Source organism: Embiotoca jacksoni, unplaced genomic scaffold (assembly GCF_022577435.1).
Source record: "Embiotoca jacksoni isolate LCO1_2020_lvr unplaced genomic scaffold, fEmbJac1.0.p SCAF_26, whole genome shotgun sequence".
Classification (NCBI taxonomy): Eukaryota; Metazoa; Chordata; class Actinopteri; family Embiotocidae; genus Embiotoca; species Embiotoca jacksoni.
This window is the reverse complement of record NW_027185377.1, coordinates 6,694,820-6,722,507: the sequence shown is the minus strand read 5'-3', so window position 1 is coordinate 6,722,507 and position 27,688 is coordinate 6,694,820. Positions and strand designations below refer to the sequence as shown.

The window sequence follows — 27,688 nt, the reverse complement described above, 5'->3', positions numbered from 1 at the left end:
TTCAATTTGTGCAAATATGGTCTTTATTTAGTAACTGAAAGCAAAATGTTTATTAAAAAAATTAATCAATGACACACAACAGTTCACTAAGTATGCAAGTCTTTTTAAGGACTGAACACTAAACAAGTGCAGGTTATAAAGCTTTTGCAGGGGTTTACGTAACTGTTAATAAGATAAGTTAATAAGTATGTACATAATGACATTCATGGCAGTTCCTCACAGTGGCTAAAATTAGACGCTAACGAAGATTCCTCATCTGTAATTTGTATTTTAATTTTCTTTTATGTAAAAAAATAAGTTCTAGCGTGATTATGATCTGTTATCTGCACTATGTAGCGTTGATGTGAGAAGGAATGATGGTAAATGTCTTCATATTTCTTATTGATGAAGACAAAACTACCGTGGATATGAAGAAAAGTTGAGATGACAACGGTGAAGTTAGAGAGAGCTTGTTTTCTGGGGATGAAACCAAAACCAAAAATCGAATCGAGCGCCCCATTTTAAATTAATCCACATTTTCAGTCTCCAAACAATAATTCCACTGACAGCACTCAGGAGGAATCTTACACGGGTCCAAACCTCAGCTTGGACTTCACCCCAGTCTGATCAGAGCAGATGTTTGTTTTTAATTCTTCCTATGGCAGTCATTATGTCCCCAGACGTCTTTCTCTGGACCTGCGAACTTGGAACTGCCTGTTGGTCAATCTGATGGGCTGCTTGTTGAATTTTTCCATTATTTCCTTGATTCGTGACAAGTTGGTGCGGCCGATGGTGAAGTCGCACCTGGTGGCGCCCATCTCGTAGCCCACCTCGCACTTCTTACTGGTGATGCTGTAGCCCTCGGCCCTGGCTGTTACTCTGTACTCTCCAGGGTTCAGCAAGCGCCAGTAATCACCGTCAGCAGCTGAAGAGACACACAGCGAACAGATGCTTTGCACTTTTGTTGTTGGGTTGCAAGGAAAGTGCAGCGTTAAACTTGTGTCTTTAGTTTTTACATTGAGCTCCAGGCTACAAAATAGAAGTCCAGCAAAAACACGCTGCCTGTCTGACATTAAACATCTTCAGAACAGCAAATTAATGTGACAAACAGCAAATACTGAAGATCTGACCGGGTATTCAAATACTCAGCTGTCTGTGTGTACCTGTGTACTGTGTATATTGAGTTTCTGAGTCATGATGTTAATTGTTGGCTAGAAAAGGGTTTTTAGCAGAACATGATGACGACGACAGTGAAGTTGACCTTTAACCTTTGGATATCAAATGTCATCACTTCATCATTTTATCCAATTAAACATTTGTCTGAAATGTTGTCATGATTAGCAAATTCATTATTGAGTTATTGCCACAAATGTTTTCATGAGGACCTTTGACCACCTAAAATCTGATCAGGTGATCCTTGAGACGAAGTGAAAAGTTTTTCCCCAGTTTGTGCTGACTGTTTTTTTCATTCATAGAGAAATTGATCTTACTAGTCTTTGCAGGAAAAAAAACGTGCAAAAATGTAGAAAATGACATGGGACCACATGATACGTGTGATTGTGCAAATGTGAAACATGCGGTTTTGGAACATTTTCATGCTGTAGTGTGTGAAGCCAATGTAGATTCCCATGTAAAAACTTTTCCACATATTTGTCCCCATGATATCATTACAAAATGTGGTAAACATGTGTCATGCATGTGATCGCATTAGTTTTCCTCGTGGAAAGCATTAGCAATTCATTTTACCATTCATGTTGTATCCTCAAAAGCTTTATAACGGACCGTGTAAACATAAAACTTTGGCTAAGTCACTAGACGCATAACAGACACACATTACTTTTGCAACAGCAGCGATGTGGGAACCTTTGTCCTAGAAATCTGAATTTAAACAGCTCACTCAACAGTGGCAAATAAAATAAATATTCTAAAAGCCTTCATTTGGAGCTGAAAATAAATGTTGCAGAGTTCTCTGTGTTCTACTTTTGAGAAGGGAGGAGTTCTATACTCGTGTTTTTTTGTGTGTTTTTTTTTAAATAGCTCTGCTTTGTCACGTCGGATTTTCTCAGGCTCTCTATGCTGAGCGCTGCCTTTATGTGACCTGGATACACGAGTGTGCTTGTGGTTTATTTTCAAGCCTTTGACTCACTCACAAAAACGACAGAGATGCTACCTTCCTGTCATCCATCCACCCACCTGACACGTTTGAACAACCACAGGGACAAATGAAATATGATGGCAGGTCTGCTCGGGTCAACTGTCGATCAGCAGCAGAGACATTCATTACCTTACACGGACATAACGCTCACATCACTCACATTTAGGTGGCAGAAGGGAATTTAATCGTTTCCTGAAATGCTTAAATGTAAAATACCAATAAGCTAATGAATTTTGTCTGGTTTTAGAAATCAATGTATCGCTGGCAGAAAAGCTCTGCCCTGTCTTCTCAGTAACTACTTCTTTGCAAAAGTCTCTGAAGGGTCGCAGTTTCACGGCAAATCTGCTCAAAAGGTGGAATTTAAAAAATAACTAGCTGAAAATCTTTCTTGACTTGCAACTGAGAACAACATGGCTTCTAAAAGGAAGCAGTGACTTGTACTTAGTTCCAGGAATAATAATGGCTAATGTCCTTTTGGACATTTGATTTCATGCTCTAAGTGAAAACTACTTTGGCTTTGAAGCCCGCATTTCTTAGGCATCAGCAGAGATTGCCTTGAGGACTCACAATTGATAGTCAAATTCAGAGCAGGAGGCCTCGACAGCACCGGCCACGACTGTGAACTGAGTCAGACTCCAACCTGCGGCTTTGCTAAAAAAAAAAAATCACCTGGTTTTGTTTATTCCTTTTTATTCCATCTCACAATGAAATGCTACCTTCGTGCGAGAGGCTGAAGTGTAGAGACAGTCGAGTCAGTGCACCCTGAGGTAGCTTCTTCTGCTTTGATTGCAGAATCTCAGCTTACTCACATCAAATTTCAGATGAAGGGAAAAAAAAAATACCCAGATGCTGCAAAAAAAAAAAGACAGGGACTGCTGCTTGCAACCAGACAGCCTGTAAGTTGAACAGCGTTTTCATGTGAACATGTTTAAAATAAACACGTTCACACACAAGGATCTGATGAAATGCTTTGCAGTGTACCTGTGCGAACATCATGGCTGATGCCCTCCACAGAGATGATGGCGTTAGCTATTCCACGACCTTGCAGGTCCCTGACGACACCTTTGATCCCGCGATGCACCTGCATGTGAAAAACATGAAACCATGTCTGAATCTTGGTTCCTCCATCAACATCTACCGAATTATTTGACACAATTGGGTTTGTAGCGCTATTTGTTGAAGTGCCAGGAGGCACCAGCGATGAACATGTACGAACTTGCGCTGTTAAGTTGCCTCTTTCTGAGGTTGTGAACTACCGTTCTTACGGCGGCAAGTTTGACACAGATTATTTTCAACAGATGTTATGGATTTATCAGCTGAAGTGTTACTGTCCGATTTCAGTCGCAAATAGGCTCCTGTGAATGTTTCAAAATAAAAGGCTTGTTTTGAAGTGAAGGACGCTCGGGGGCTTTTAATTTGAAATGGAAACAGGAAGTGTTGAGTTTGTATTGAGATGTAATGCAGTTGCTTTAACAGGGCAAATGGTGTGTATGTGTGTATGTGGGGGGAGGGGGGGGTCAAAACTACACATTGTGTCATTTTGCGCAAAAGTTGCTGTTTTGTCTCAACCCCTTGGTGTCTCATAGATACGTGCGAGATGCCTCAGGTTGAAAAAAAATACATGCTTATGGTCAGGAAAAAGGGACATTACGCACATCCTGTGTTTTTTGTTTGTTTTTGAGCTCAGGCTTTATGTTTTCTTAGCGACAGGCATTTATGGGAAATGTCCCTCAGAGGATTTAGTTATTAAATTTGGTTTCCTGTCTGTTTTTACAACAAATTTCAGACCCAGTCTTTGGGGATCTCTTTTTTTTTTTTTTTACCATAACACCTATTTAATTGTCCGATAGTTAACATCTCTTCTGTATTCTATATGTTCAGCTCATAGTGTTGATACAGCACTTTTAAGTCTGTGCTTTCGTGAGAAGAATAACAGGAACAAATTCCTAAAATAGCTTTAAAACAATAAAAAGCTTGTGTTTATGTGACTTTATGTATTATTTTTTTGTATGTACACGTGTTTTTCTTGAGTGTACTGAAATGTGTTAGTTGCGGGGGCTATACTTCGCCTCTGTACCTGCTCCATGAAGACAAGAAGAGACTCGCGATTGTTCTCCCACTCCTCAGGCAGCTCGCTCTCATGAGGGAATTTGTCACAACCCACATACATCGAGAGCTCAAAGCAGTTGGTGTGCAAATAGCTGAAGTCATTCATACCTGCCAAGGAAGACAGACATATCTGTTGGCTCGCATAATCTTAGGTTAGAAGTTAATCTACTTAGTGTCGACTTATTTACTTTGAAACGCTCTTAATTTTGTCTTTCATTGTTTGTTTATCTTTCAAATTCGTACACGATGCTTCGGGCTATAATCTAGAAACTTTTGAAGCCGCGAAAGGGGCTCAGTACTGAATATGCAGATAGGCTAAAAAAAGCTACAGCTCACAGGCTCAGAGCTGAGCAGAGAAATCCTGCATAATTCAGTGTTGGGATCAGAGAGGAAACACTCAGCCAGATATGGACACTAACTGCCGGCTGCAGTGTGCCAGGACGCTCCGTTGATGGTGCCGTCCTCCTTGGCGAAGTCTTCCGTGTGGCACACCCGTCGGTTGGAATCAGTCATCAGGCGGTGGGTGGATGCATAGGAGAAAGCCAGCCAGCGGAAGACGTGGTCGTCCGGGGTGGGGGTCAACTCCCTGCTCACCCCTTGGGAGCGGGTTTTGTCGTACGGGAAGGTCACCACCAGCTCCCCTCCCTGGATGTTACCGCCCAGCACAAAGGGCATCTTCTCCATCCATGCTATCAGAGATCGTGTCTCCACGGCAACCTGCGGCGGGGACACGGGGAGAGGGGTGGATAATGTGATCCGTGCAATCATCTCAGTTTGATTGCTAAATTAACTCCCTCGTGCTAAAAACAATTTCCCCTCGACATGCTCTCAAGAGGGAGTGACGAAGCTGTCAAAGAGGCCGTTCACACGATCCTCACTGTAAACAAATTTCACTAATTGTTACTCTGAAATAATCATTAAGAGGTTGCAAACCAGCTTGCATCCAGTGGCTTGTATTTTCACGTTATAATCAGGAAATTGATCAAATTGCCCCTGATGTTTGGGCTCATACGCCAGCCCTGTTCTCTCTAAGCAATGCTCGGCCCAGTCAGTCAGTCAGTCAGTCAGCCATGCAAGCAGGAACAGTTTTACAGAAATGTGAGAACGGATGGGGATCCCAGCTCTGCAGCATCTATTCTGGAGGCTCTGTGTGACTCACTCATGGCTCACATAACGTCAAAACACTCGTGAGGCTGAGCTTTTAATAGATTGCCGGGTATATTTTAGCTCACAGCCTCTTCGTCACACAACGCTGCTCCCAAAATAGATGGCGCTGACGTGCCCTCGTGACGGTTTTACCCTTTTCAAAACGCTGATGATTTCCACCGTGAAATTTGTTTGTTATACTGGAGAAGGTGCAAGTGGAGAGAACAGTGTCACGATTCATCACCCGGAGGTGAAGTCACAGCAAACTAAATGGCACATTATCGAAGATGCTGCACATGGAAGACAACATTTAAATTGCAGACAATGAAATGTTTGTGTGGAGGACTTTAAAAGCATTCCAGTTTACATTTCTCTTAAGTTGCAGCTCCTACATTTTGACATACATATGTGGTATTTCTGGAAAACCCCAGTTTGAAAATTACATCTGTGGAGATGCTGAAATTTCCACATTAAATTGAATATATCATACAAATTCTATGTAACAGTCAGTAAGACTCACTGAGGCGTTTTTGCTCTGGTACCACTCTGGGATGGGAACATGGTGGTTGAACATTTTGCGAGGAACCCACTTCTTGGCCTCAGTTTCCCACAGAATCGTGTTGAGATCGGGAAAGTTATGGTGAATGTCTATTCCATCGTTGCTCCATCGACCCAGAGACCAGCCGCTGAGCTCTGAACCCTGTGTAACAGAAAACAAAAACACAATATGTAGGAAATTCTGAGAAAATGATAGATTTTAGTCGGAACACAGTTGTCTGATTTGCAGAAGGAACCAGTTGATCCACCTTCCAACCCTTACCTATAGTCTTTGGATAGTAACTGAAGGTTCTGAGACTGCAGATTCAAGCAAGGATGTGAGTTTCCTGTGCAGGGTGGGCGACCTCATCGTTACAGATGGGGAAAGTTGCTCCAACATCCTGATTAGGAGCAGCCAGGTTACCAAAACAATCAGCCAAAAGAGGCCAAGAGTTGCAGAGATGCAGAGCTGACCATTTATTATAAGTGGATGTAGCACTCTCTACACTATTACTGACCCTTCCACATTATACAAAGTCATCTGATTCAAGCCAATATCGAAAATATTTCTTAGAAAAACATGAATCACTGCATCAGCCATGAAAGAGTGTCATGTGCTAAAAAAAAGGAGACGAGAGGCCTGTCTGCTGCCACTCTATAGGCCTCATGGTTAAATAGGCTCATCTCTTTTCACCGTGCATGTACGTGTACAAATGTGAAAATTTGTTGTTTGGTGCCTTTGTGAAACAAAGCGTTTCAGGATGTATAGAGCACTTACACAAGTTTCCTAATGACGAGCACTGTCAGGCTTGTTTTGTAGCTCTCCGTCTTGTCTTTATCTGCGTGTGTTTCATTACAACTGGGCCTTTAATCTCAACCTGCACCTGATTTAAACGACACGTGTTTCAGAGGTATTTTGCAGCACTCCAGCCCACTTGCATTCATTGTTCATCAGATCATTCAAACTAATTTTCCATCATGCACCTGCACCACTTTTATCAGGAGAAGACCTGCCGAGCAGATATGGTGCTGTTTTCACCCGAGGCCAGCTCGTGATGCGAGGTCACTAATAGCTGTCTTGCAGACCTACCATTTCAAAGGCTTTCTCGTACCCATCGGGGTTGACAGATGGCAATAGATGGATTCTGGTCTCTTGCACCAGGTGACGTATCCGTGGATTGCCGGATAGATACTCCAGACACATGAACTGCATCAGCAGGAGCAGCAGCTCTCGTCCCAGCACCTCGTTACCATGGGAACCTGCTGTGTAACGAAACTCCGGTTCACCTGGTCAACAGGTTTATAAGAAGGGAGAGACGAGGGATCAATTATGCAGTCACAGCAACAACAGCCACACAGAGAAAAACACTGGTGGGAACACGGTGTGATGTCTTGTTTTTACATAAAATAAAGTCTTGTTGCATTAAACCACATCGTTGTGTAAACTACAAACTACTCACCCACTTCATGCTCTCCTGGGTTGTCAGAGATCTCAATGGCATACAGCTTGAGGCCACTGTAGCTCTTTCCTATGTTATAAATCCGGGTGATGTTGGGGCACATTTCATTCACCACCTTCATAAGCTGTGGAGGGTAAACAATGGAGCATCAACTCTTGAGAAATCGTTTAAAAACTGACCTAAAGTATGTGAACCACAAGTTCAACCGTTAGGTTCCAACCTGATATGCAGCAAAGCATGTTAAATCAGTGTCAAGTGCTTTAGGAAAACAAAAACATGTAGACCTACATGGTTAGGGTTAAACTTGCTGCTTATTTTGACACATGAAAATTACACTTTGTAGTTTTTAGTCTTCATTTCAATGGTGGATACCTGTAGTCTCACAACAGAACAAAATAGCCTCCATGTTACTGAACATTTCAAAATAAATATCACCAGTGCTGTGTCACAGGCCTTATTAAATACCACTCTAGCCTGTGAGGGGGACTGTGTGAAAACTCTCAAGGTAATTACGGAGACAGGCTCATAGATTAAAATAGTAACAATTATCATTTAGCTGTATGGGCACGAGTGGTGACACAAAGAAGAAGCACAGCAGGAAAAAGACTAACCAGCTGTTGAGTAAAGTGACAGAGTTAATGCCAGAAATCTGTGTTTACTCGCTCTTCCAGCTGCTGGAGGAGTCATTAACCGGAACGATGGGGTTTTAATTAAGACTGGATTTAATCTTGACTTTTTCTAACCAAGTAAATCAGTAAACAAACGTCTGGCTGGTTGATAAAATAAAGGGTTACAAGTCGGCAGTGAAATACCTCCACTCAATTTAATAAAGCACAGCATTCCCTTGATAAATATACCTGGACGTATTTACCAGAATCAATGTAGGACATTTTGTCTTAAAGGCATGGATATTTTTACATATCCCACCTTTCTTATACAAACATAATAAAACTGGATAGGACAGACTATGTTTTAATCTTCATGTAGAAACTATACTTGGGCTAATTATTGAAGAGAAGCCGCTTGGCATGGATGAGCCGTAAATTTAACATCTTACTCTGTGAGGAATGCAGAAACTGTCCATCCTTTCCTCCTAACTATCATTTTTCTTAACAGTCTATGCTCTGGTAATATCAGTATTCCCAACGCTACGACATTATATCAGCTGTAATCTAAAAAAGTATTAAATTTTACAAGGGATATCTTTTTCACTGCTCCCGTGGGGCGTGTACTTTATTTGAGAAGTCTTAATTGGGTATTTTCACTTTAAAGTTGTGGCACAGCACTATTTAAACTGCTACTGATGAAGAGGAGGTACGATACCCGAAACTTGAATGGAGAAGTGCATTTTCGGGGGTGAAAAGACTTTAGAAAATAAGTTTTAAAAATAGCCCTACCCTTCTTTGTGAAGGCCTTTAAAGGCTGGATACCCTATGTGACCTACGTTAGCTTTAGCGGGAAAGAAAGAAATGTGCTTTGATATTCCTGCAGTAGCATTTCAGGCTGCCACATTAGAAAAAAAAAAACGGGTGCTTTACAATGAGCCAAACATTTGGAGCATTAATTGTGGGCGTCCTAAACAGCAGTTCAGGACACATATAGTCAACTGTGTGGGACAGGGAGCAGCTACACTACAGAAGATTAGGAGCCACAGCACTTGTGCCATCACGACCACTGAAGCACAGTGTACACAGTGACAAATACAGCTGTCCTCCTTCTCAGTACAAACAGGCCTCTGTTCATGACAACTATATGAATAAGTAATGACACAACCCAGGAGATGCTTTATGCATTTTCATGTGACTGGCAGGGCGCACTTCATTTGTTCTGTTGCACACTTTGTTCTTGCAAAGGACACAACTTGACTGGTGTTGGCTCACAGTTACACAAAATGTTTTATTTCTCCGCGTTCTGGTCTCTGCTGAATAAGAAAGCGGGCTGATACCTACTGTTGTCTGTTCGCTGCGACTCACCTGCCTCATTTCTTTGTAGCTGTGATGTCTGAAGTCTAAGTCGTCCGTTGTTATGACTTCGTTGCGTCTGTGGTAATAGTTATTTGGATCTGGAATCAGATTACATACAGTTACTGATATTCCGAGATGAAAAGAGACGGCTTAGTTTCTTTTTTTTTTTGCAGTAATAAAACCCAGTATCACGGCAAAGCGTGAAATAGACACGCCCGTCCACTACAGCAAAACGGGAGATAGCCACGCGTTGGGCTGTCTAAGCGTGAAAGTTACACGTTTTGTAAGTGTACAAAGAACAATCTTTGGCGTTATTACGAGGAAGGAGGGGTGGCTTGGAGGCATTAGTCACAGACTGCCATATCAGACGATGAGGCTCGAAACCATGTTTTTTTTCCCCTAAACCCAACCATGTGTTTTTGCAAAGTTTCAGTTTTCTGTAAATCACATGGCTCAAAGCATGCAGTAGGTTTCATTTTCCTCCACTGCAGGAAAACGTGTGACTTTCACACCAAACCGTGGCTATCTCACGTTTTACTGTAGTGGACAGGCGTGTCTATTTCGCGCTTTGCCATGATACCGGGTTCAATGACAAAAAAAGGAAGGAATGATCAGTCATGGCACGTGTTTTAGGACTATAAATACCAAGCACCTGCTTTCTTTTCTGTGGTTAATGTTTAGCTCGCCAAAATGACTGAGAAACACATTTCCTTTCTTACCTCTAAAGGCATCAAGCCATGCAGAAAGTTTTGGTGCTTTGTGCCAATGTTTTGAGAGATCTGCTTTACAGGTTTCCACCAAAACCCCAAAACAAAATGAAGGAAATTATTATTTAATTATCGTGCTGTTGGCATGCACAATTATACATGAATAACTCAGCAGCAGCAGCCTGTCTTTCCAGAAACAATGTCCCAGTTACTGTGGATCATCTCTGCAGACCTGTGCTGTGCAACGCTTTATTTTTTTCAGTACAAAATGTTCCAGGGAAAATTGGTTCAAAACCTCAGCACATAAAACCAAAATTAGGCCCTGCGTTTTTTCCTGTCTGACTTTTTAAAGTTTCATGTGTCTGCTTTGTCCATACAAACCCGTCACCTGGCATAGGACAGCCAAGGATCTCCACTCTCATACAGATGCTGCCACTGTTGAACCAGGAGCGAGGGTTGACTCTAATGTATCGAGCCACCACAGGCGCTGGGAAGATGTTCCGGACTGGGATCTCCTTCTCTCTGTTACCACTGAATATCTACTGAGGCAAACAGATTCAGTCACGGTGAATAATCTGCCGTGAACACAATATTTTATGAAGTGAACTGTTGCTTATTTAAGTTTTGAATAGAACATATTTCGAATGGACAATAGCTTTTATTTAACAATTGTAAATGCACCAATCGTAGCCAAGAATGTTAATTGTCATCCATTGGTCTTTCTCAGATTTTCAGAATCAGCCTATAAATCTAATAAAGTTTAACATGAATAAAGATCAGAACATACAGTAGATCCTCTAGGAGCTTTTGGAAATTTGGAAAATGGAATAAAAGACAAAGAAAATATCATGGAAAAACTCTAAACAAACACATCCGTGCACCTGCGCCTTGTCACTCAACTTTGATTCTACCGGGAGTTTATTGTAAATTTCAAAACCTACACTTGGAGTTCTTCTCCGCACCTTTTGGCATTTGAAAAGACCAACAGAGCAGTTTGGCATTTGGCACAAAAGGTGGGCGAGTGGGTGAGAGGGAAGCTTGTAGTAGGGACTAAATTACTGGAGGGGTATTATCTCCCACAGTGATGACATCAGCAGTGTGCAGTTACACCAAAATATCATTAACTGGGACGTGTTGGGAGGAATGAGCATATGATTTTATAATCAACCTAATCAGATTTGCCTGTTCATCAATGAAGGGGTTATTTATATATCCCCCTCGTTTTTTTCCTTTCTTTTTTTACTTATTGGTGAGCAGTTTGCTGTATTTGGTTTCTGTCTATTCAATTACATCAAGTGCAGAAAAAAGGCGCAACTCTGACAACGAGCCAGGATGAGGTTCCCATCTGCTTGAGGATCATCAGTATTTACTATTGCCTCTCAGCTCATTAAGCCTGGAAATAAGCAGGCATCTGAATCTCCCTCTGTAATTGCTCTTAAGCAAGAATTAATTTTTCTATCTGCTTCCATTCAACCGGTGCTGCATGAAACAAGAGTCCTTATGTAGCTGGAAAGTAAGAATAATAATGCCTGAGCTCGAAAGCTTTACAGAGTGAATATAATCGCTTAACCTATAGATATACAGGAGAAAATTATTTTTAAATGTCATGACTGTTACTCACCAAGTCTTCCGAGCCATTCTTCAGCGTTATCCATGTGTGACTGTCGTTGCTGACCATGACCTTGTACGAGGTCACCCAGTCACTCCTGATAACGTCATGAGAAAGTCAGAGAAAGGAAAAAAAGAACATCCTGTCAGGCTGAATTCAATGCAAATAGAGCACCAAGGTGATTGCGAAGAAGTCGCTCAGCAACCCATCCAGACACATTGAAATTCTCCAAGGGCCTAAAACCCATTTACAAATTGTACAACTGGAGAGGAGGTCAAGGAATTTATAAAGGAACTGTCAGCTGAGAGTTTTATCACTTCGAGGTTGGAAATGTGAGCAAAAGGGAGGTTTCTCACTCGTTTTTTTTTTTTTTTAACTGGGTCAAGTTGAGCCTGATAATCACAGTGAATTGCCTTTTTGTTTCACTTCATACATTAATTTATTCATTTGAATCAATGGGTGAATGTAAAAAAAAAAAACGTCGGTGGTGATTCAGTGGTCTACAACCAACAAAGTGCAATGCTTTAAATTCAAGATATTTTTACCAGTAAGTGCCAAAAGAACATTTTGAGAAATTCACCAACTTATTTTCTTGGCAAGAATGTTAGGACTGCCACATATGTATGGTATATGAGATGAGCCAGCAGCCTGTTAGCTTATCTTGAAAACAAATACAAAAGAAGAAAGCAGTTTTGGATTTAATCCAAACCTAGCAGCACCCATGAAGCTCAGTAATTAACACATTAGATCTCATTTGTTTAATCTATACAGAAAAATAAACTTTAAATTTTGTCATTGTTTTATAGGCAGCTGCCCTTTAACTCAGGCTGGTGGCCCGGCAACTGCTGTGATGACAAGTTTTATCGAACTGCTGGCAAGTGAGGCCAGAACAAGAGTCCCAAGAAAGCTCCACATTTACATTTACAGCTGCATATTTTTTTGTTTGTTAATTTAATAAAGAAGAACTTGAACCAATCAATTACCATATCCACCAAGGCGGGTAATAAAGCATTAGTTGATTTTGTGGCCCTGTTTTCAACAATCCATGTTGTGTTTTAGTAATTTCAATCTATTTTCCCGACTTTCCAGGCATCACTTGGTCCCCATTCATCTTGACAATCTATTAGTGCACTCTTGAAACTTGCTCACTTAGTTAAATCCATCACAGTGAACATCAAATCTGCATGAACTTTTGTCAAAGTTGCACCGTGCCAACTTTTAAAAGCAATTATGAATTGAATTATCATGCAACAGAGGGCACTTTGGCAAAAATCCTCTGTATCCTTTCTGAAAAGTTTGAGTTTTTATCAACCAATGTGAGTGTTACACCGAAAATATTCTGAATAGTTAACAGAATAAACTAAAAAAAATTTTTTTTTAAATCCAGTTATATATTTGACAGCCTGTGGTTTAGAAAAAAAAAAAAAAAAGAGTCACTATGGCTACAGTAATATAGCCTTATAAATGCAGACTTGACTTAAATCCCTAATGGTGAACATCAGATTTTTACACTGTATGGAAATTAATTTGATCCAAATGGCTATCCAAGAAAGTTTCTTTTAAAAGTACAGCATGAAATTGCAAACACAAGTATAAATATATAGGGGATGTAGTTACAGAGTTACAGCCTGCAAACACACCAGCCTGGTCCTTTAAAGATGGTTTATATAGAATCCAGAAAGGTAAAGCACCAGTACAATGCTTTTTATTTGTGCCCATAAAAAAAATAATTCACTGATGACTGAACGTCCCATCATGCCAAACGGAGCTCTACCCAGAGTGTGCTGGATGTAGCTTGGCAGCGTCTCTCTTGCTTTTGGATAAAGACATCAATGCTGAGCTGGTCCGGCCTGGTAGGAATTCCCAGTTCTGCTAATTAAAGTGTTGTTATAGACAGGAGCCCCTGAGCTCCGCAGACAGTTACATGCCCTACAGAGCTAATTGCGGAGAAATTCTGTCTCAGGCAATCGGAGTCCTCTGTGCCTTCACATCGCACCGGCCTTCAAGGAAAATTACAAACACAGTCTGATAAAGTGTCTCCCCGTGCTCTCTGATTACACGAAACAGTTTCCAGAAGTCTGTGCCACCCTTTCCAATTAAGAAGTACAAAGGCTAAAAGTTGTCAAATATTATGATAAAGTAAAGTCGGCGTAGGTGGATGGCCAGATTCAGTTTCAAATCTTAATCTTAAAAAAAGTATTTGTCAAAGGACCCCCTTCAAGTAATTCTACACACTGAACAATAAATCGGTGTTTGTTTTAGGGTAAAACTTAAACTTGCTGTGTCTTTCACTGGGTCCCAATAACCATATTAGTTTGGGCCCAAAACACTCATCCCTCTTCATCTGAGTGTGATGATGACCATGCTTACAGTGCTGTTATTTTTTATGGTGTAGTGACTTTTTAAGAGATATGAAAGAAACAAGCTGCACTCCAATCAATCAAAGTCATAAATCCTTAATCCCTCACTGAGGGGATCAAGAAAAGACTTATGAAAAGGCCAAACACCAGTGAAGGTTCGGCGCCATGTGGACATAACTGAAGAGCCTGTTTTGTCTATATTTGTGAAGTAAAAAATGTCAGATGGGTTTAAAGGAAGATCCAAGAGACGTTTGGAGCTCTGGAACAATTATTGCTGTTTGTCTCCTTCTATGAATGATTGTTCATTAATCGTAGTCATTTTGAATTTCCTGCCATATGTAATTAGATTTTCTGGCATTGTACTTTGTTTTTGTTTTTTTGTGTCTTGCTTTTATTCTTCTCTTTATGGACTAGACTATAAGACTTAAATTATAATGAGTGATTAATGCAAAGAGTAATGCCTGCATTGGCAGACCTTTGCAAAGCAAACAAAACAAAAAAAAGGCAGGAGATTAAAAGATAATTTATTCTTAAATGTGCTCAATTATAAAAGCTCCTTGGAGGTCGCTGTTCATCCAAAAATAAGTGGCACAAATGTATCAAACCAACTTTCCACCACCTTGCACAAAGCACCCCATGGCCCCAATCCCCCCCCCCTCCACCCCCTCCCCTGCAACGTTAGCTAATCATCTGCAACTCTCCATGCAAGTCTGCAGGGTTCCTACTCACGACCAGAGGGAGCTCCTGCCTTGTGTGATGACCCCGGTGAACTTTGTGAGCCTCCTGGCATCCACCTCCAACCACTGCAGCGGGTCATCTCTCCCGGCGCACCAGGCACCGTCATAGAGGTCATCTTCATATATGCCGGCCTGCAAGCCAGAAAACAGCCAAGTGGAGCGCAAGTTTTACTCCAGATGTAAATGCCGACTCACTTACGGTGTGTACAGGCACAACACACTGCCTGGATATACATTTCTTAAAGGTTACTTCTTAAGCGTTGACAGTGGAGACAATGAAGTATGAAAAAGTCGACAAAGGCTGAGCTGTTTGGATTTGCTTCTCTGTCTAGATAAGAATCAGGCTGAATCATGAGCAGAATAATGCCAATAAGGTTAAGTTACAGGAACGAGCACAAAACATATTTGTAAAAAAAAAAAATGCCTGAGTGTTGACGGAGCTTCTTTCCAAATCCCAGCATTTCTTATTTTTTTTATTGTAACGTGAGGACGAATTTTCAACAGCTGCCCGATTACGATACATTGAATGCTACTCTATAAAGCTTGCACTGCACCAGCTGACACTGTTGGCTCAGAGCAAGACGTGTGAACATTCACACTCATATATGCTGACAGGCCACACTGTTTATCTTCATCGAAATTCAAACATTATAATGACATACTGAACTAGAGCCTACAGCGCATAATATCGCGGCCTCTTTATCGTAACGGTCAGGTCTCTTTTGAAGTACGCCACGCTTATTATGCTTTTCTTTTTTTTTTTTTTTAAACAGAACAGTTAATCATTTAAAGATCTAAGCAGAGAAGAAAGCGGCTTGACACATCTACATTTACATATTCTAACCTCAACGGTGAGTCAAAGGTCATTGTGTATGTTAAACAAACTGAGTGGCTCATCCGCCTTCTTGTCATAATGGGGGTTTGACAAGGAAAAGAAAATATGAATGATACTTTAATTAACATGCAGCTGGGAGAGGATTGTTTCAGCCACATGTGTTCAGCTGCCTTGAAGCAAATTTCTGGTTTATGCACAGAATGTGTAAGTTTATTGTTCAGTAATGGATGTAATTTGCAAGTAGCTTCCTGCCGTAAAGGTTCTGATTCATGTACAAATGTAAATGAATAATGGAGGAAGTTTTTGGCTCGAAGGAACGAGTGATTACTTTTAGGTGCCAATCCACATCCAGGTGCAGATCATGAATTATTTACCATAACATGATTGTCTGTCACTGTATGTATTTTTGCTACAGGATATGGACTGAAACATGAATTACTACTTTAGAAAAAAGAGTGCAATATCTCTATTTTTCATGATTTCCTGCCTCCATGTATCTCTCAAGACAAAGACATAGTTAAATTCATTCCAGCGCTGATGGTGTGTGCAATCTAAACAAACTGTAGCGGCTCCAAAAAGGGAAAACAAACCGAGCTCACTGGACACGGGCCCGATTCAACAGGCAACATCTGCTTTCTATGTGTTTCCCCTGATTTTCAGATAATTGGCCTTTGAATGGACGCTATCTCCGTCCTTCTATGATCCCTGCACTTGCAAACACACAAAATAACAAATCCCTTGTTTTGTCCTTTGGTGTTTCTTGCTGTTGTGAGTGAATTAAGAGCATGTGTGTGTGTGTGTGTTTCATTAATTGCGCAGCTGGATTTGGAGCAGTGCGGCTTGCAGAAGATGAGGCTGGCTGCAGACTCTATGCAGGCTAATACCCTCAAAGCACAGCTTGCACTAACAGGAAATACCTCCTCTCCCAGATGCCAGCCCTTTTTTTTATTAGGTCTGGGGATGCGCCCTTGGTTTGATGGCAGCAGTATTACTTTCTTTTTTTATAGTTAGCTTTGGAGTATTAAAATATGCAGTGAGCTGAAACAGACTGATAATCTCATCTACGTTTAACAGAGGAAATGACAGTTATCACAGCTGGAATCTTTCCATGAAGCCTAAAATATGAACTTAAACTGGTCCTGAAATTAAAAGATACTATCTCTCGATGATATTTCCTTTGTATTGCTCCTTCGTGGGGGGAACAAAAAAACGGCTCAAGAAAACATTAAAGCGAAAGGAAAGGTGAGATAGCCCAGGGTATAATGCAATCCCCAACACTTCAGGTAAGCTTGCCCAACACTTGCCGTCCTACCTGAATGTTAAGGCGACCTCTGTGCGCACCGAGGCCGTAGCGTTTCGTAGATGAAGCGTGAAGCTGGAAATCATCAATCTTCAGCGTCTCCAGTCCCATGGGAGGGCATCCTAGGTAACGAGAATAACAAATTGGCCAGTGATGGTAATGTTATGTATCACGAGTGGCATTTCTCCAGGAGAGTTGTGCTTTCTGCACTGCATGCTGTAGCCCCTCATAGTCCCCGCATTTATGAAGAGCTTGACTCTGGCAGTAATGAGCAATTTAGACTTTGCACAGTGAGCTCAAATGTGAGAAGGCACACCAGCCTTTGCGTTTGTTACTGAGAAGATCTAATAATAGCTGCAGAATGTGGTCAACACTTAGTTAACAGAGAACAGTTTCGCTCCCGTAATGTGAAATGCCCAATTAAAAGCAGAATGTGATTATTATGTTAGCAGCCTTCGTCACTGGTGATGTTTCTTCATCTTTGCTCTCGACCCAACACAACAACTCAAGATGGAAACGTCATCAAGTAAATCTCCTCTGCAGCTACTTTGATCACTTGCAGGACCCTAAGCACAAGTTTGAAAGGAGACAAATAAACACAAGTTTTTGTGCATTTCTGAGCACAAACAGCTCCATTTTTCAAAAGGTGGAAAATCAAACCATAAACGGTGAACCTGCTGTAAATTTTAAATTAAGTTAGACGGAGGCTTTCATGTTTTAACGGCCATGAATTTCAAAATGTGTCAAGCTTTATGCTTTTATGCTAATCTGTTGGACACAGATTAATGGCCGTACGCTATGAACGTTTGCGTTTTGTAATGCACACCTATCATATCCATCTAACTGTACCCTGAATATGTGATTAAATCGTTGAGCTGACTGTAGCAATATCATTATCCTGAAAGGGAGAAAATGGGGAAATTGCCGCTGCGGCTGTTAACCTGTCAAGCACCTTTTCAAGGTTTGGTTAAAACATATCAAATGTGATCAAGGGAAGACTTTTCAATGTCAGAAAGGGTTTTTTGAGCTGTTTGTTACATAATAGACTTGGCAGATGATGAATGTTTAAATTTAGTCTTTCAGATTTTGAAATCAACAGATTTTAAAAGCAGAAAATGTCAAGCTTGGATAACCAGAAGGTCAGTTCTCATTATCCAAATCACTGGCTTTAACCAAACGCAGTCGACATGTATGTAAGGTTAAGATCAAAGCCTGATACATCCTCACTTTTCATCTCTCTCTGTGGGCCAAACCCAAAAATGCTCGATCCTACATTTCCCACAATTCAACATTGACCCTCCCTGCGTAATAAGCTGCACATTGAAGGTCAAAGGTCACATCGACCTCACGTTTGTCCCATTAGTATGAATGCAATCTCTCAAGAAAATCCTGGGAAACTTCCTTCAAATCTGGCACAAACCTTCACTTGTACTCAAGAACGAACTAAAAAAAAAACTGTTTTTTTGTTAAAAGTCAAAGGTCAAGGTCTTGACTGGTTGACATTTAACTGTGAGGTGGTAATTTTAGTAGTTTACTAGTTTGTCTCCTGACATCGTTTGGGTTAATTTCAAAGATTTTGTCAGAGCCACAGCAGACGATAAACAACTGTTTTTAAGGGTTGAGAAGTAGTCGCTGTGACTAGTGAACTGTAGTGTGAAGTCCCGCTTCACCACTGATACCTAATGTGGTGGCAGTCACAGTTCTATGTGATGGGTTGTGATGCAGGCTGCAATGTGTGAACTGGATGTCTTGCTCTAGGCATGTTGAGTGGCCACATATTAAGTCATGCAGAAATGCTACAGTGTTAAACTATCCTTGTCTTAACATGGAACATGCCATTCAAATACAGTTTCTTGAGTTTTGACTTGCAAAAGGAGGAATTTGTCGGTGATATAAGAACATTATAAGTTTGTTTCAAAAGCAGATCCAGTTGTTCCAAGTACACAAAGAGAATCATGTCATTCTGTCTTATCAAGCAAATCAAACAAATCCTGACACAACTAAATCTTGATGGAATTGGAGACATTGGCAGGATTTCTTTTACGTTTACTAATAATTTTTAGAACTGAAATTTTTGCCAGTATTCATGAAATTCAGTAGGAGATGACTGTGCAGGTATTCTTACAGCCTAAATAAAAGGATGATTCTAATTTATGCATTGAGTCCTATAATATATTCACTGTCAGCACCAGTGATGGTAATTAGCAGCCATCAATATCAACAATCAAATTATACCTAACTCCTTGAGTACATGGAGTTCCTTAATTATCTAGCAACACCCACCGACACTAAGGTTTGGCAGGAAAGCAGCTGCATTCAAGACACACGGTCTTTATTTGGGGGAAAAACACACACATAACAAAGTCTTTATAAGAGAACGCTGCACATCACTAAAAGTGTTTTCGTTGCTGCTGGAGGGAGTTTGCAGTTCATTTGAACCAAAGCCTGTATTTAAGTGATTGCAGACACCGTGATGGTGTTCACTAAATAGAGCTCTTTGTGTGAGATTGGCTCATCGTTTTACGCTACAATGGATATCGTCCAGTGTGGGCCAAATGGACATCTCAAAGCTGATGTGTGAAATCTCAGCGGCCCAACGGCTCCTTGGGTCAGATCAAGCTGTTTTTCGGACTTCTCTGAATCACAGCAATGGAATTTCAGAGCAAGAATTTCCGATTGGGCACCGGTCTGTTTGGACATGCGGCACATGCTCCACATGTCGCTTTCGCACAGACAGGACTGCCTTCGCAAGTGAACACCCAGAAGTGAAACAGGGACAGAGAGAGACGATGGGAGTTTCTTTAAGAATGTCGTGGATTTTTACTTTTAAAGAATATGCATATGAAGGTGGACATTTTAGCTCTGCAGTAAATCTTATACATGTTGCATAAAGGAAGTTGGCTTTGCATACCGGCCTGATGTGTCTGAGACGCTGTCGATCGCATGCTCTAAGGTTTTTAGAGAAACCACAGACCAAAAAAAGATCCAAAATCCACACATGCATGAGACGATTTATGTTCGGTGCATAAAGAAAACGTAGCTTGAGACCCAATTAAATCCTGATTTTAAACTGAAGAGTACAAGTTGATTAACAAGCCAGACACAAAGCCACTGGTAAGAGCTGTTAGCAAAATATGCACAGTAACTTTATACGGCAATAAAACATGTGTTGCTGTACTTGTGACCATGCGTGGATATATTTACAATCCTCTTGGACTCATAAAGTCAGCACTCTTTCTGTGTGTAGCGGTCACAACATATTGGGGACAACCTCATCTCTCAAAGCAAACGATCAAGGTTAAGTGGGAGACAAAAAACTCGACGGGTGCCGGCCATGTTGCAAGGCCATAAATCATTATCTCCATCTGCATGCAATCCTTTCACAGAGGTCCCATGCAGGAAAAACAGCATCTGGCTTCGGCAATAATGTATAAGAGAAATGACAAGACAGACAGACGAGGCCTCATACTGTACGTTGCTATCTCGGCCACTTGGACTGTTACCGCTGAGGTCCAAAACCAAGTGGGGAATCAAAGTTCAGTCACAAGTTTCTATTTCACGTTTGGTGGTATTGAAATACTGTTGGAGTATAATTTATTCATATTATGAAGTTTATGGGCTGTAAGCTTTGAGATGTTTCCAAACAAAGTGTGTCCAACCCTTTTTTGGGGGAAACGCTTTGACCACTGTAAAAACAATCTAAACAGAAGAGGTGTTTTGTAACTTTAAATATTTGAATGAGGCTGTAACTTTGAAAGTATCACATTTCAATTTCTCATAAAACCATTGAAATGTTTAGTTGTGATGAACTACAAATTACAGTATCACAAGTACAGAAGACAGAAGATCAGCAAACTAACTTCTAACTAAGTTTAAAAACATTAGCATAAGCTGCTATTGATCAATCAAACCGCAGTGTGTTGAATTGATCAAGACTGCATTTTAATGATTACGATTTTGGCTTTCCATTTGTAAAAAGAAGATTGTATTATTTCTTTTTTCAACTCTGACAAACTCCAGCCTGAATCATCGCAAGACAGCTGCACACAGAAAAGCTTCCAAGCAACTCTTCGTACAAGTTATACTTTTCAGCAACCCAATTTTGAAAATAGATCAAATCAGTTTGACAATGCACGTGACAAACTGTGACATCCGAGCGGAAACCTCTGGTGCCAACAGATTTCTGTTACATCCGATGGGAATAATAAATGATCTGTTGAAACATCTGCTGGATGAAACTTTTGAAAAACTTCCTGTTGGCCTACGGCTCCCCATTTAATGAACTCCCAGTTGTTTTAATTTGGGCTTGGAGCAGGCACTCAGGTGCTTCTATACCTGGCCAAGTAATTAACATCTTGGAAGTGAAACAATTTCTGAAGGTGAGCAATGAAGCTGCTGATCAACACAAAGTCTATGTTTGCATATTGTTGGAGCCCTGAAAGTACAACCCTGCTACATCATATGCAACCAGGAGACGCTGAAACAATCCTGCAAAACAGATTGGTATTGAGTCACAGTTTCAGCCGTGAAAACATGATTTTGGAAGTTGGAGACGTCCACATTTTGTCAGTGTGAGCCATGCCAGGCATGTCGGCATGGTGTTCCCATTTTCCAACATGCAAGAATATCCAACTTTCTGCTCCGGTTCCCCAGTGACAAATTAAGAATGGCAGCCTTTCTTTCTCTTTTGGTATGTTCTTTTACCATTGCTTCAACATAAACACATAAATTCCCAGCTGGCCACCATACCCACTCTAAATCTCCCAAAATTATTAACTACGGCTTGCCATAATGCTCGAAATGCTTTACACTGTGTCGTCTGAGGCGAAAGCACATGCGCTTTGCACTGACTCAGTTGAGCGAGTTTAATCTATCCTTTGACATGCCAGAAAGGCTACTGGGGCATCTTGGCTTCGGCTTAGCAAATATACTGTGATCCATGGAAACCAAACACAATGCCTCATCGGCAAAGAGGACATTGGTGCCTCTGTGGCTCGACTCCGCTTGAGAGCATCATCTTATACTGCCAGACCTTTCCTCTCTGGGAAAATATGCTTTCCAAAACTATTTTTCATGTCTGAGAGAGTTTGCTTCTTTTTTCCCATCATAACGACTCTTTTGGAAGTGGGGAAATAATCCCTGTGCATTGGAGGAAAAAGGAATTTTTATGAGATCATGAATTTCCCATAACAAGTGAGTGTCATCTGTTTTTCACTCACCCTCCTCTATCATGTTGTGTTGTCCATCTCCCTCTGAGATGCTGTTTGGGTTTTTCATTGGGCTCTTCTTGTTCTTCTCTGCCTTTTTGTTGGGTGTTTTCACTACAGAAGTAAATGACATTAAAAAGAAAAAGACATGCATATGGATCACAATTAAAATAGCTGATTCATAGTTGTCATCATAGAGAGGAGTAGCAACAGTGTTGACAAAAGATTAAAAAAAGTCCTGCACATATGGTTGGATTCAGGATTTGGGACTGAACAGAGAGATCATCTCTGGGCACACAATTTGAAACGTCTAAACTCTTGTGCTCCCTATGCTCAAATATGCATTTTAATTTGTACAGTCATTGAAGATCTTTAACACAGTGATAATATATAAGAGATAACTGCCTCGAGGTTCAAATCCATGATGAAACTACCCTGTAGAGGAAGGATGGGGGCAGGGAGTTGCATTCCAGGGACTGAAGATAGAAGTGAGGCGTATGCTTTTTATTTGAATGAGTTTAAGGTCAGGATAGGCCCCACATGACAACAACCCCTCTCACATCTGAAAGTCTTTATCTTCATCTCATTCGAGGGACAGGTTAAAGCCTCCGCAGCGCTCTGAGCTGCACATGTGGCTCAGCGAAACAGATTTAGAAAGCACAGACACATATGGTCACAGAGACGTTGGTGTGGTGCAGGCAGCACTCATGGTGATGTGATGTTGATCAAAGGATAGTGAAGTGAACTCAAGAAAATCACACTTCCACTTATATAGGCCACTTTTAAGCAGTGAAGGCGTTGGTACTTTAACCACGGACCGAGCCTGATATTACTAGACAAAAATTCACTGCATGAATATATAAGTCTGACCACGAGGAGTGTTCCCAGTCGTGTCCTAATGGACGTAGATAGACCTCAGGTTAATTTTGAAACTATTAGATCGGCCTTTAACCAGTCAGCACCGACCATATGAAGCATGTTGTGTGCTGAAACTCACTGACAGAAACCCTCCCCCATTGTGAGCAAAGTGCAACGCCGTGTTGGTAAATCATGGTTGCAAACTTTGTAATGTCAAGTTAATAATACAAGGGGCATAGTTCTTGCTCTGGGTTCAATTCCTCGATATTTGCTAGCGTTCCTACAACTGTTGGTATCGCTTCGTCTTGCTCTACCACTGCCCGCATTGTTGGAACTACATTTTGAAACAAACACTTAATCGCACTTAGCTACCCCCACTGATTGCTCATTGGTTTGCCATTCAGAGTGGCTGAGCAAACCTTAATGCCAACAGGGTTTCCAGACTATAATCACCGAAAAGACTAAAGCTGAAGAGTTCTATTCTCAGTTCACTCTGCACGTCCACCTTTGGAAACTACAAGGTTTTTCATATTGTGTACAACTATAGCTAAGTTCAGGACCATTTAACTCACAGGTTTCATTCTGTCATATCTGATAAAAGACAAAATGATCCTCTTCTTACATTAAGAAACTTCTGCTTCTTTCTCAAAACCGTTTTTGGTAATGGAGATAAAAAAGCATACAAAGCAATTTATTAGAATCCCAAAACTTTTAGTTTTTAAAGTTGTTATGGCGAACATGTTGTCAAGGAGGGACATCAACTCCTGCAGGGAAATCTGTGAAACAGCCAGCTGCTTTGACACTACGCCATGTTCACAAGCTAGTTTATTTGTCTTTCTGATACACTGTGCTGGGAAGGTTGAATAGAGTCAGTTTTATTAGAGGTTTTTTTTTTTTTTTTTTGCTCACTTTGTCTGGAGATGATGAGATGAGAGCATTGAGAATGAACCGAAAAGTAATGAGCTGCAGAAGCAAAACAAGAAGCAGAAAGGTGATAAAATGCTCTACAATGCTGAGGGGAACGGCAGAGTTCAGTGATAATTTCCTGTGGGTTTGTGGTGCTAAGGGACCAGTTTTACATTACATCTAGTCATCTGATTTAATGTTTATGTAAAAACAAATATTGATCAGTGCAGCTTTAGGTTCACCAGTTCTATTGATAATTATATAGTGGAAGTTAAGAGTTCCCATATTTAGTTATACCATCAACTAACAAGCTGAAAATCATTTCACTTTAAGTCTTTGCAGTCAGTATTCATGTGCCAATAACACAAAACAATCAATATTATTAATGTAATGCAGAGTGATGAAGATATAAAAACAACTTTAATCAAAGGGAAGCAGTGATTTCTGTATATTTCCACGTTATCATCTTCCTCCTCTCTTTCTACCTGCAGCAGGTAGTCCTGCTCAGACACGTGAAGCCAGATGCCTGAAACATGAGGTCACTGTCTACGCAGCTGCTCTACATTATCGGCCACCAACCAACAGACACCCTCACGCCTGTTACTGTCCTCCAATCACCTGGCTGTCTTTCTAACATACCTCCAGACCTGCTACCGCATGAGATGATTCCATTTCTGGCCTGGACAGGACGGCACTGCAGTGCATAGCTGCTTTAGGGAAAGTGTGGATTTCACATGTGCTCCCGCACCTCTGTATAATGCAGCCCTGACCTCTGTCTCACATGAAGCCTTTAATCCTGCTTGATGTGCAGAAGCCACACAGAAACACAGCTGTGATGTATATGCATTCCGGGAAGTGAGGAGAAGAAGGAGGACTACTCTTGGAGGTCCTTGTTGTTGTTTCTTTTCTTTTCTTTTCTTGCACATCCATCACCATGTGAATTGAATTCAGCTGCTCCTCTGGAGTCAAGGAGCACATGAAGGTTCAATTTGATGCCTCAAACTTTCTGTTTTCATTAATAAAACAGCATGAGTGAGGCTTTGAACAACATTATACTGCAAGCATCCACTGATATATATAAAAAAAAAGCCAGAACAACAGGTGTTATTTAAAATAATTGCATCATTAATTGTATTAAAAAATTACCTAAAAAAAACTCAAAGTCGGAACATTGACTCATAAGTTAACTGAACATAAAAGATTTTGCAGCCACACAAATATCTGTCTGAATATTTGGTTGTGACATTTACAAAATTATTATCTTTAATTATTTGCTATGGTAATGATAAGATTCTTTTTTTTTAGAGCAGATTTTACTACAACAAAGCTTGAGACTGATATTGTTTTTTTTTTCATTATTATTATTTTATATTGTCCTCCTGAGAGATGGCAGTGCATTTACCTGATTTTGCATCCACTGTGGTTTTATCAGTCCGCTTGCTGCTGTCTGTCTTCCCCTTGGGTATTTTCTTGGCAGGGTTTTGTCTGGGGTGTTCATGCCCATCAGGTATCGAGGCCATGGGCTTCTCCAACATTTGGACCTGGTTGTATTGCTCTCTCGTCAGCAGCTCCTGCATGTAGTAATCCTCATCCTCACCGGCAGAGCCATGGCTGAGGTCTGCAAACCCCACGAGGAGTCCCAGCAGAGCCAGTGGGGTTAAGACGCTGAGGTGTTGCCTCGTCATGACCTGGGAGATTATCTCCAGCTGAGAGTCCTGACGCCGTCTCCAGAGGAGCCTGCTGCTGCTGCCGGGCTGCGTCCCATCAACTGCCTCTCTTCCTCTCCCTCCCCACTCCAACACGAGGAGTTCACAAAGTTCTCAAAGAAATCCAAGTCGCTGACGAAAGCAGCGGAGCCAGAGGGTCCATGGACGCCTCAGCCTGGGAAAAATGCAGCGAGGGAGGGAGACTCGCAGCGAGCAAGGAGATGAGGGAGCAGAGAGGAGAGAGGCAGGGAGACAGAAATTACAGTTTTCCCCTTTAGATGCTGGCAGGTGACTCAAAAAAAACATTTGTGTGGTGTGTGTGTCTGTGTGTGAGAGAGGGTGTGTGAGCAGTTCAAACTGCTGACACATTGCAATCATTTTATTGGTCTGGGTCGAAGTAAAATAGGGATAAATTGACAAATTCAGGATCTGGTTTCATTTACATCTCCTCCCACTCTGTCTGGGGCAAGTTTCCGCTTTCCTGCGAGGGAAACTATCAACCAACTCTTTGTCTTCAAAAGAGAAGCAGAGACAAGTGTCCTGGTCAACATAGGGGTGTGTTCAAAGTCCAAACTGGCACAAAACATGCATTCCCAAACAAACAGATGGACTCATCTGCCCTTTTCATCTTTCAATAAAAGTGAACTTATTGACTTTAATATCAACTAACGCCACGTAATATCCCTTTACTGGAAAAGACATGTGTGGACTCTGCAGTAATTACACATTAACAAGCTCCTGAAATTCAACCAAACAAACTCTCCGTGGAGCAGCCAGGCATGTTCCAACACAGGGATGGAGCGTTGCCCTGTGTGTCACCGTTCATCACATCACCACTGTCTGTTCCTTATGAAACTTACCCTCTCTCCCTCTCTGTTTCATACAGACAGCAGCTGATGGAGCCTCACTTTCACAAGAAGACAATAACAAAGCCTACAGCAACAGTCAAACTGACACTTCCCTGATTGAAACCATATTTTATCAGCTAAAAAGATTTTTCTTCAAGATAAATCAGGAAAATAGAGAAATATTTCATCACGAGTCTCCCTGTGTGTTATCTCTGGTATTTTAAGAAGCATTTGGAGCGATAGCTAAGCAAAGAAATGTCTAGCCCTGGGCTTCATTTAGTCATAAGGAGAGGGGATTCCACCGAGCACTCGCACAACTAATAAGTACAGCTCTTGACATTTCATCAACCTGAGGCAAGATAAACGAAGACGGAGATAATAATCCTCCAACAACCCTGGTGGCCTGCCTGGATGCTGTCCAATTTAAATGCACTGGTTCATTACACATAACTGATGTCGATGGACATTGCGCACAGAAAAGTCGAAAAAGGTTGCCTGGAAATTGGACTTGCACCTGAGACTGAGAGAGCTTCTGAATGGAGGCTAAAGGAGGGGGGGCAGCGGGTGCTGCAGGCTAATCAGAGGAGAACAGGATCTGTAGTGGGTGGACAGCTTGAGGCTGGAAGACTGTGTTCAGCTGGCACAATGCTTCGCCAGCCAGGCAGGCATTTGCCGTTTCGCCCACCCCTCATCTCAACTACACCCATCCTGAACTGTCTGCGAGGAAACGGAAGGAGGCAGCCAAGAGGAAAGGGAGATTTTACTGCGAAGGCTTTGAGACATGTAATAGCCTCTCTGCACACTTTAAAACACTCACAACTCTCACAGTGTGAGGGCTTCTCCCGTGCATGACTGCGCCGTCACTGTGATGCCGCTGCAGACAGGTCCGCATTACAGTTTGCTTTTGAGGAAGAACAGTCGTTACACGAGGTCGTTTGTCAGGAAAATGTTGCATAATCTACTACAAATTCAAATTTGGTGATTCAAATTCAGTTTTTAATGCAATTATTTAAATTGAGCCATTCAAATACGAATGGTTAAAATTCACTTTCTCGTGGCAATTATTATTATTATTATTAATTTTTTAAGTTAAATTGTTGTTTTATAACAAATCAAAAAACCTTGCTGACCCCAAACCATAAACCTTACTTAAGGAACATGTTTGTCTTCCTCTCTCTGTGCCACTTGAAGCATGACATAGATTAAACGTATTTATTCGAGTTTAGAAGTTAGTTAGACATGCTCCACATTTATTAAAGCATGAG

The 27,688-nt window shown here is 41.2% G+C and overlaps 1 protein-coding gene across 1 annotated transcript; it reads right to left on the bottom strand.

The window, feature by feature from the left end:
- cpxm2 (carboxypeptidase X (M14 family), member 2) lies at positions 1 to 25,740 on the bottom strand. The gene is made up of 14 exons (XM_069160402.1): positions 25,272 to 25,740; positions 22,118 to 22,219; positions 16,911 to 17,020; positions 14,756 to 14,895; positions 11,679 to 11,763; positions 10,446 to 10,596; positions 9,360 to 9,448; positions 7,387 to 7,510; positions 7,017 to 7,213; positions 5,910 to 6,089; positions 4,663 to 4,960; positions 4,212 to 4,351; positions 3,116 to 3,215; positions 1 to 904 (listed from the first exon to the last, which is right to left on the bottom strand). Exons 1-14 carry the CDS (start codon positions 25,552 to 25,554, stop codon positions 648 to 650), a joined length of 2,256 nt encoding a protein of 751 aa, XP_069016503.1. The 5' UTR covers positions 25,555 to 25,740; the 3' UTR covers positions 1 to 647.
- Positions 25,741 to 27,688: the final 1,948 nt, after the last annotated feature.

Excerpts from the sequence above, each read along its gene's own strand:
- cpxm2 (XM_069160402.1), bottom strand. The coding sequence starts at position 25,554 with ATGACGAGGCAACACCTCAGCGTCTTAACCCCACTGGCTCTGCTGGGA. Across the intron at positions 11,764-14,755 it reads GGCAGGAGCTCCCTCTGGTC|GAGTGACTGGGTGACCTCGT; the intron begins GTGAGTAGGAAC and ends TGACGTTATCAG. Across the intron at positions 10,597-11,678 it reads AGAATGGCTCGGAAGACTTG|ATATTCAGTGGTAACAGAGA; the intron begins GTGAGTAACAGT and ends TTGCCTCAGTAG.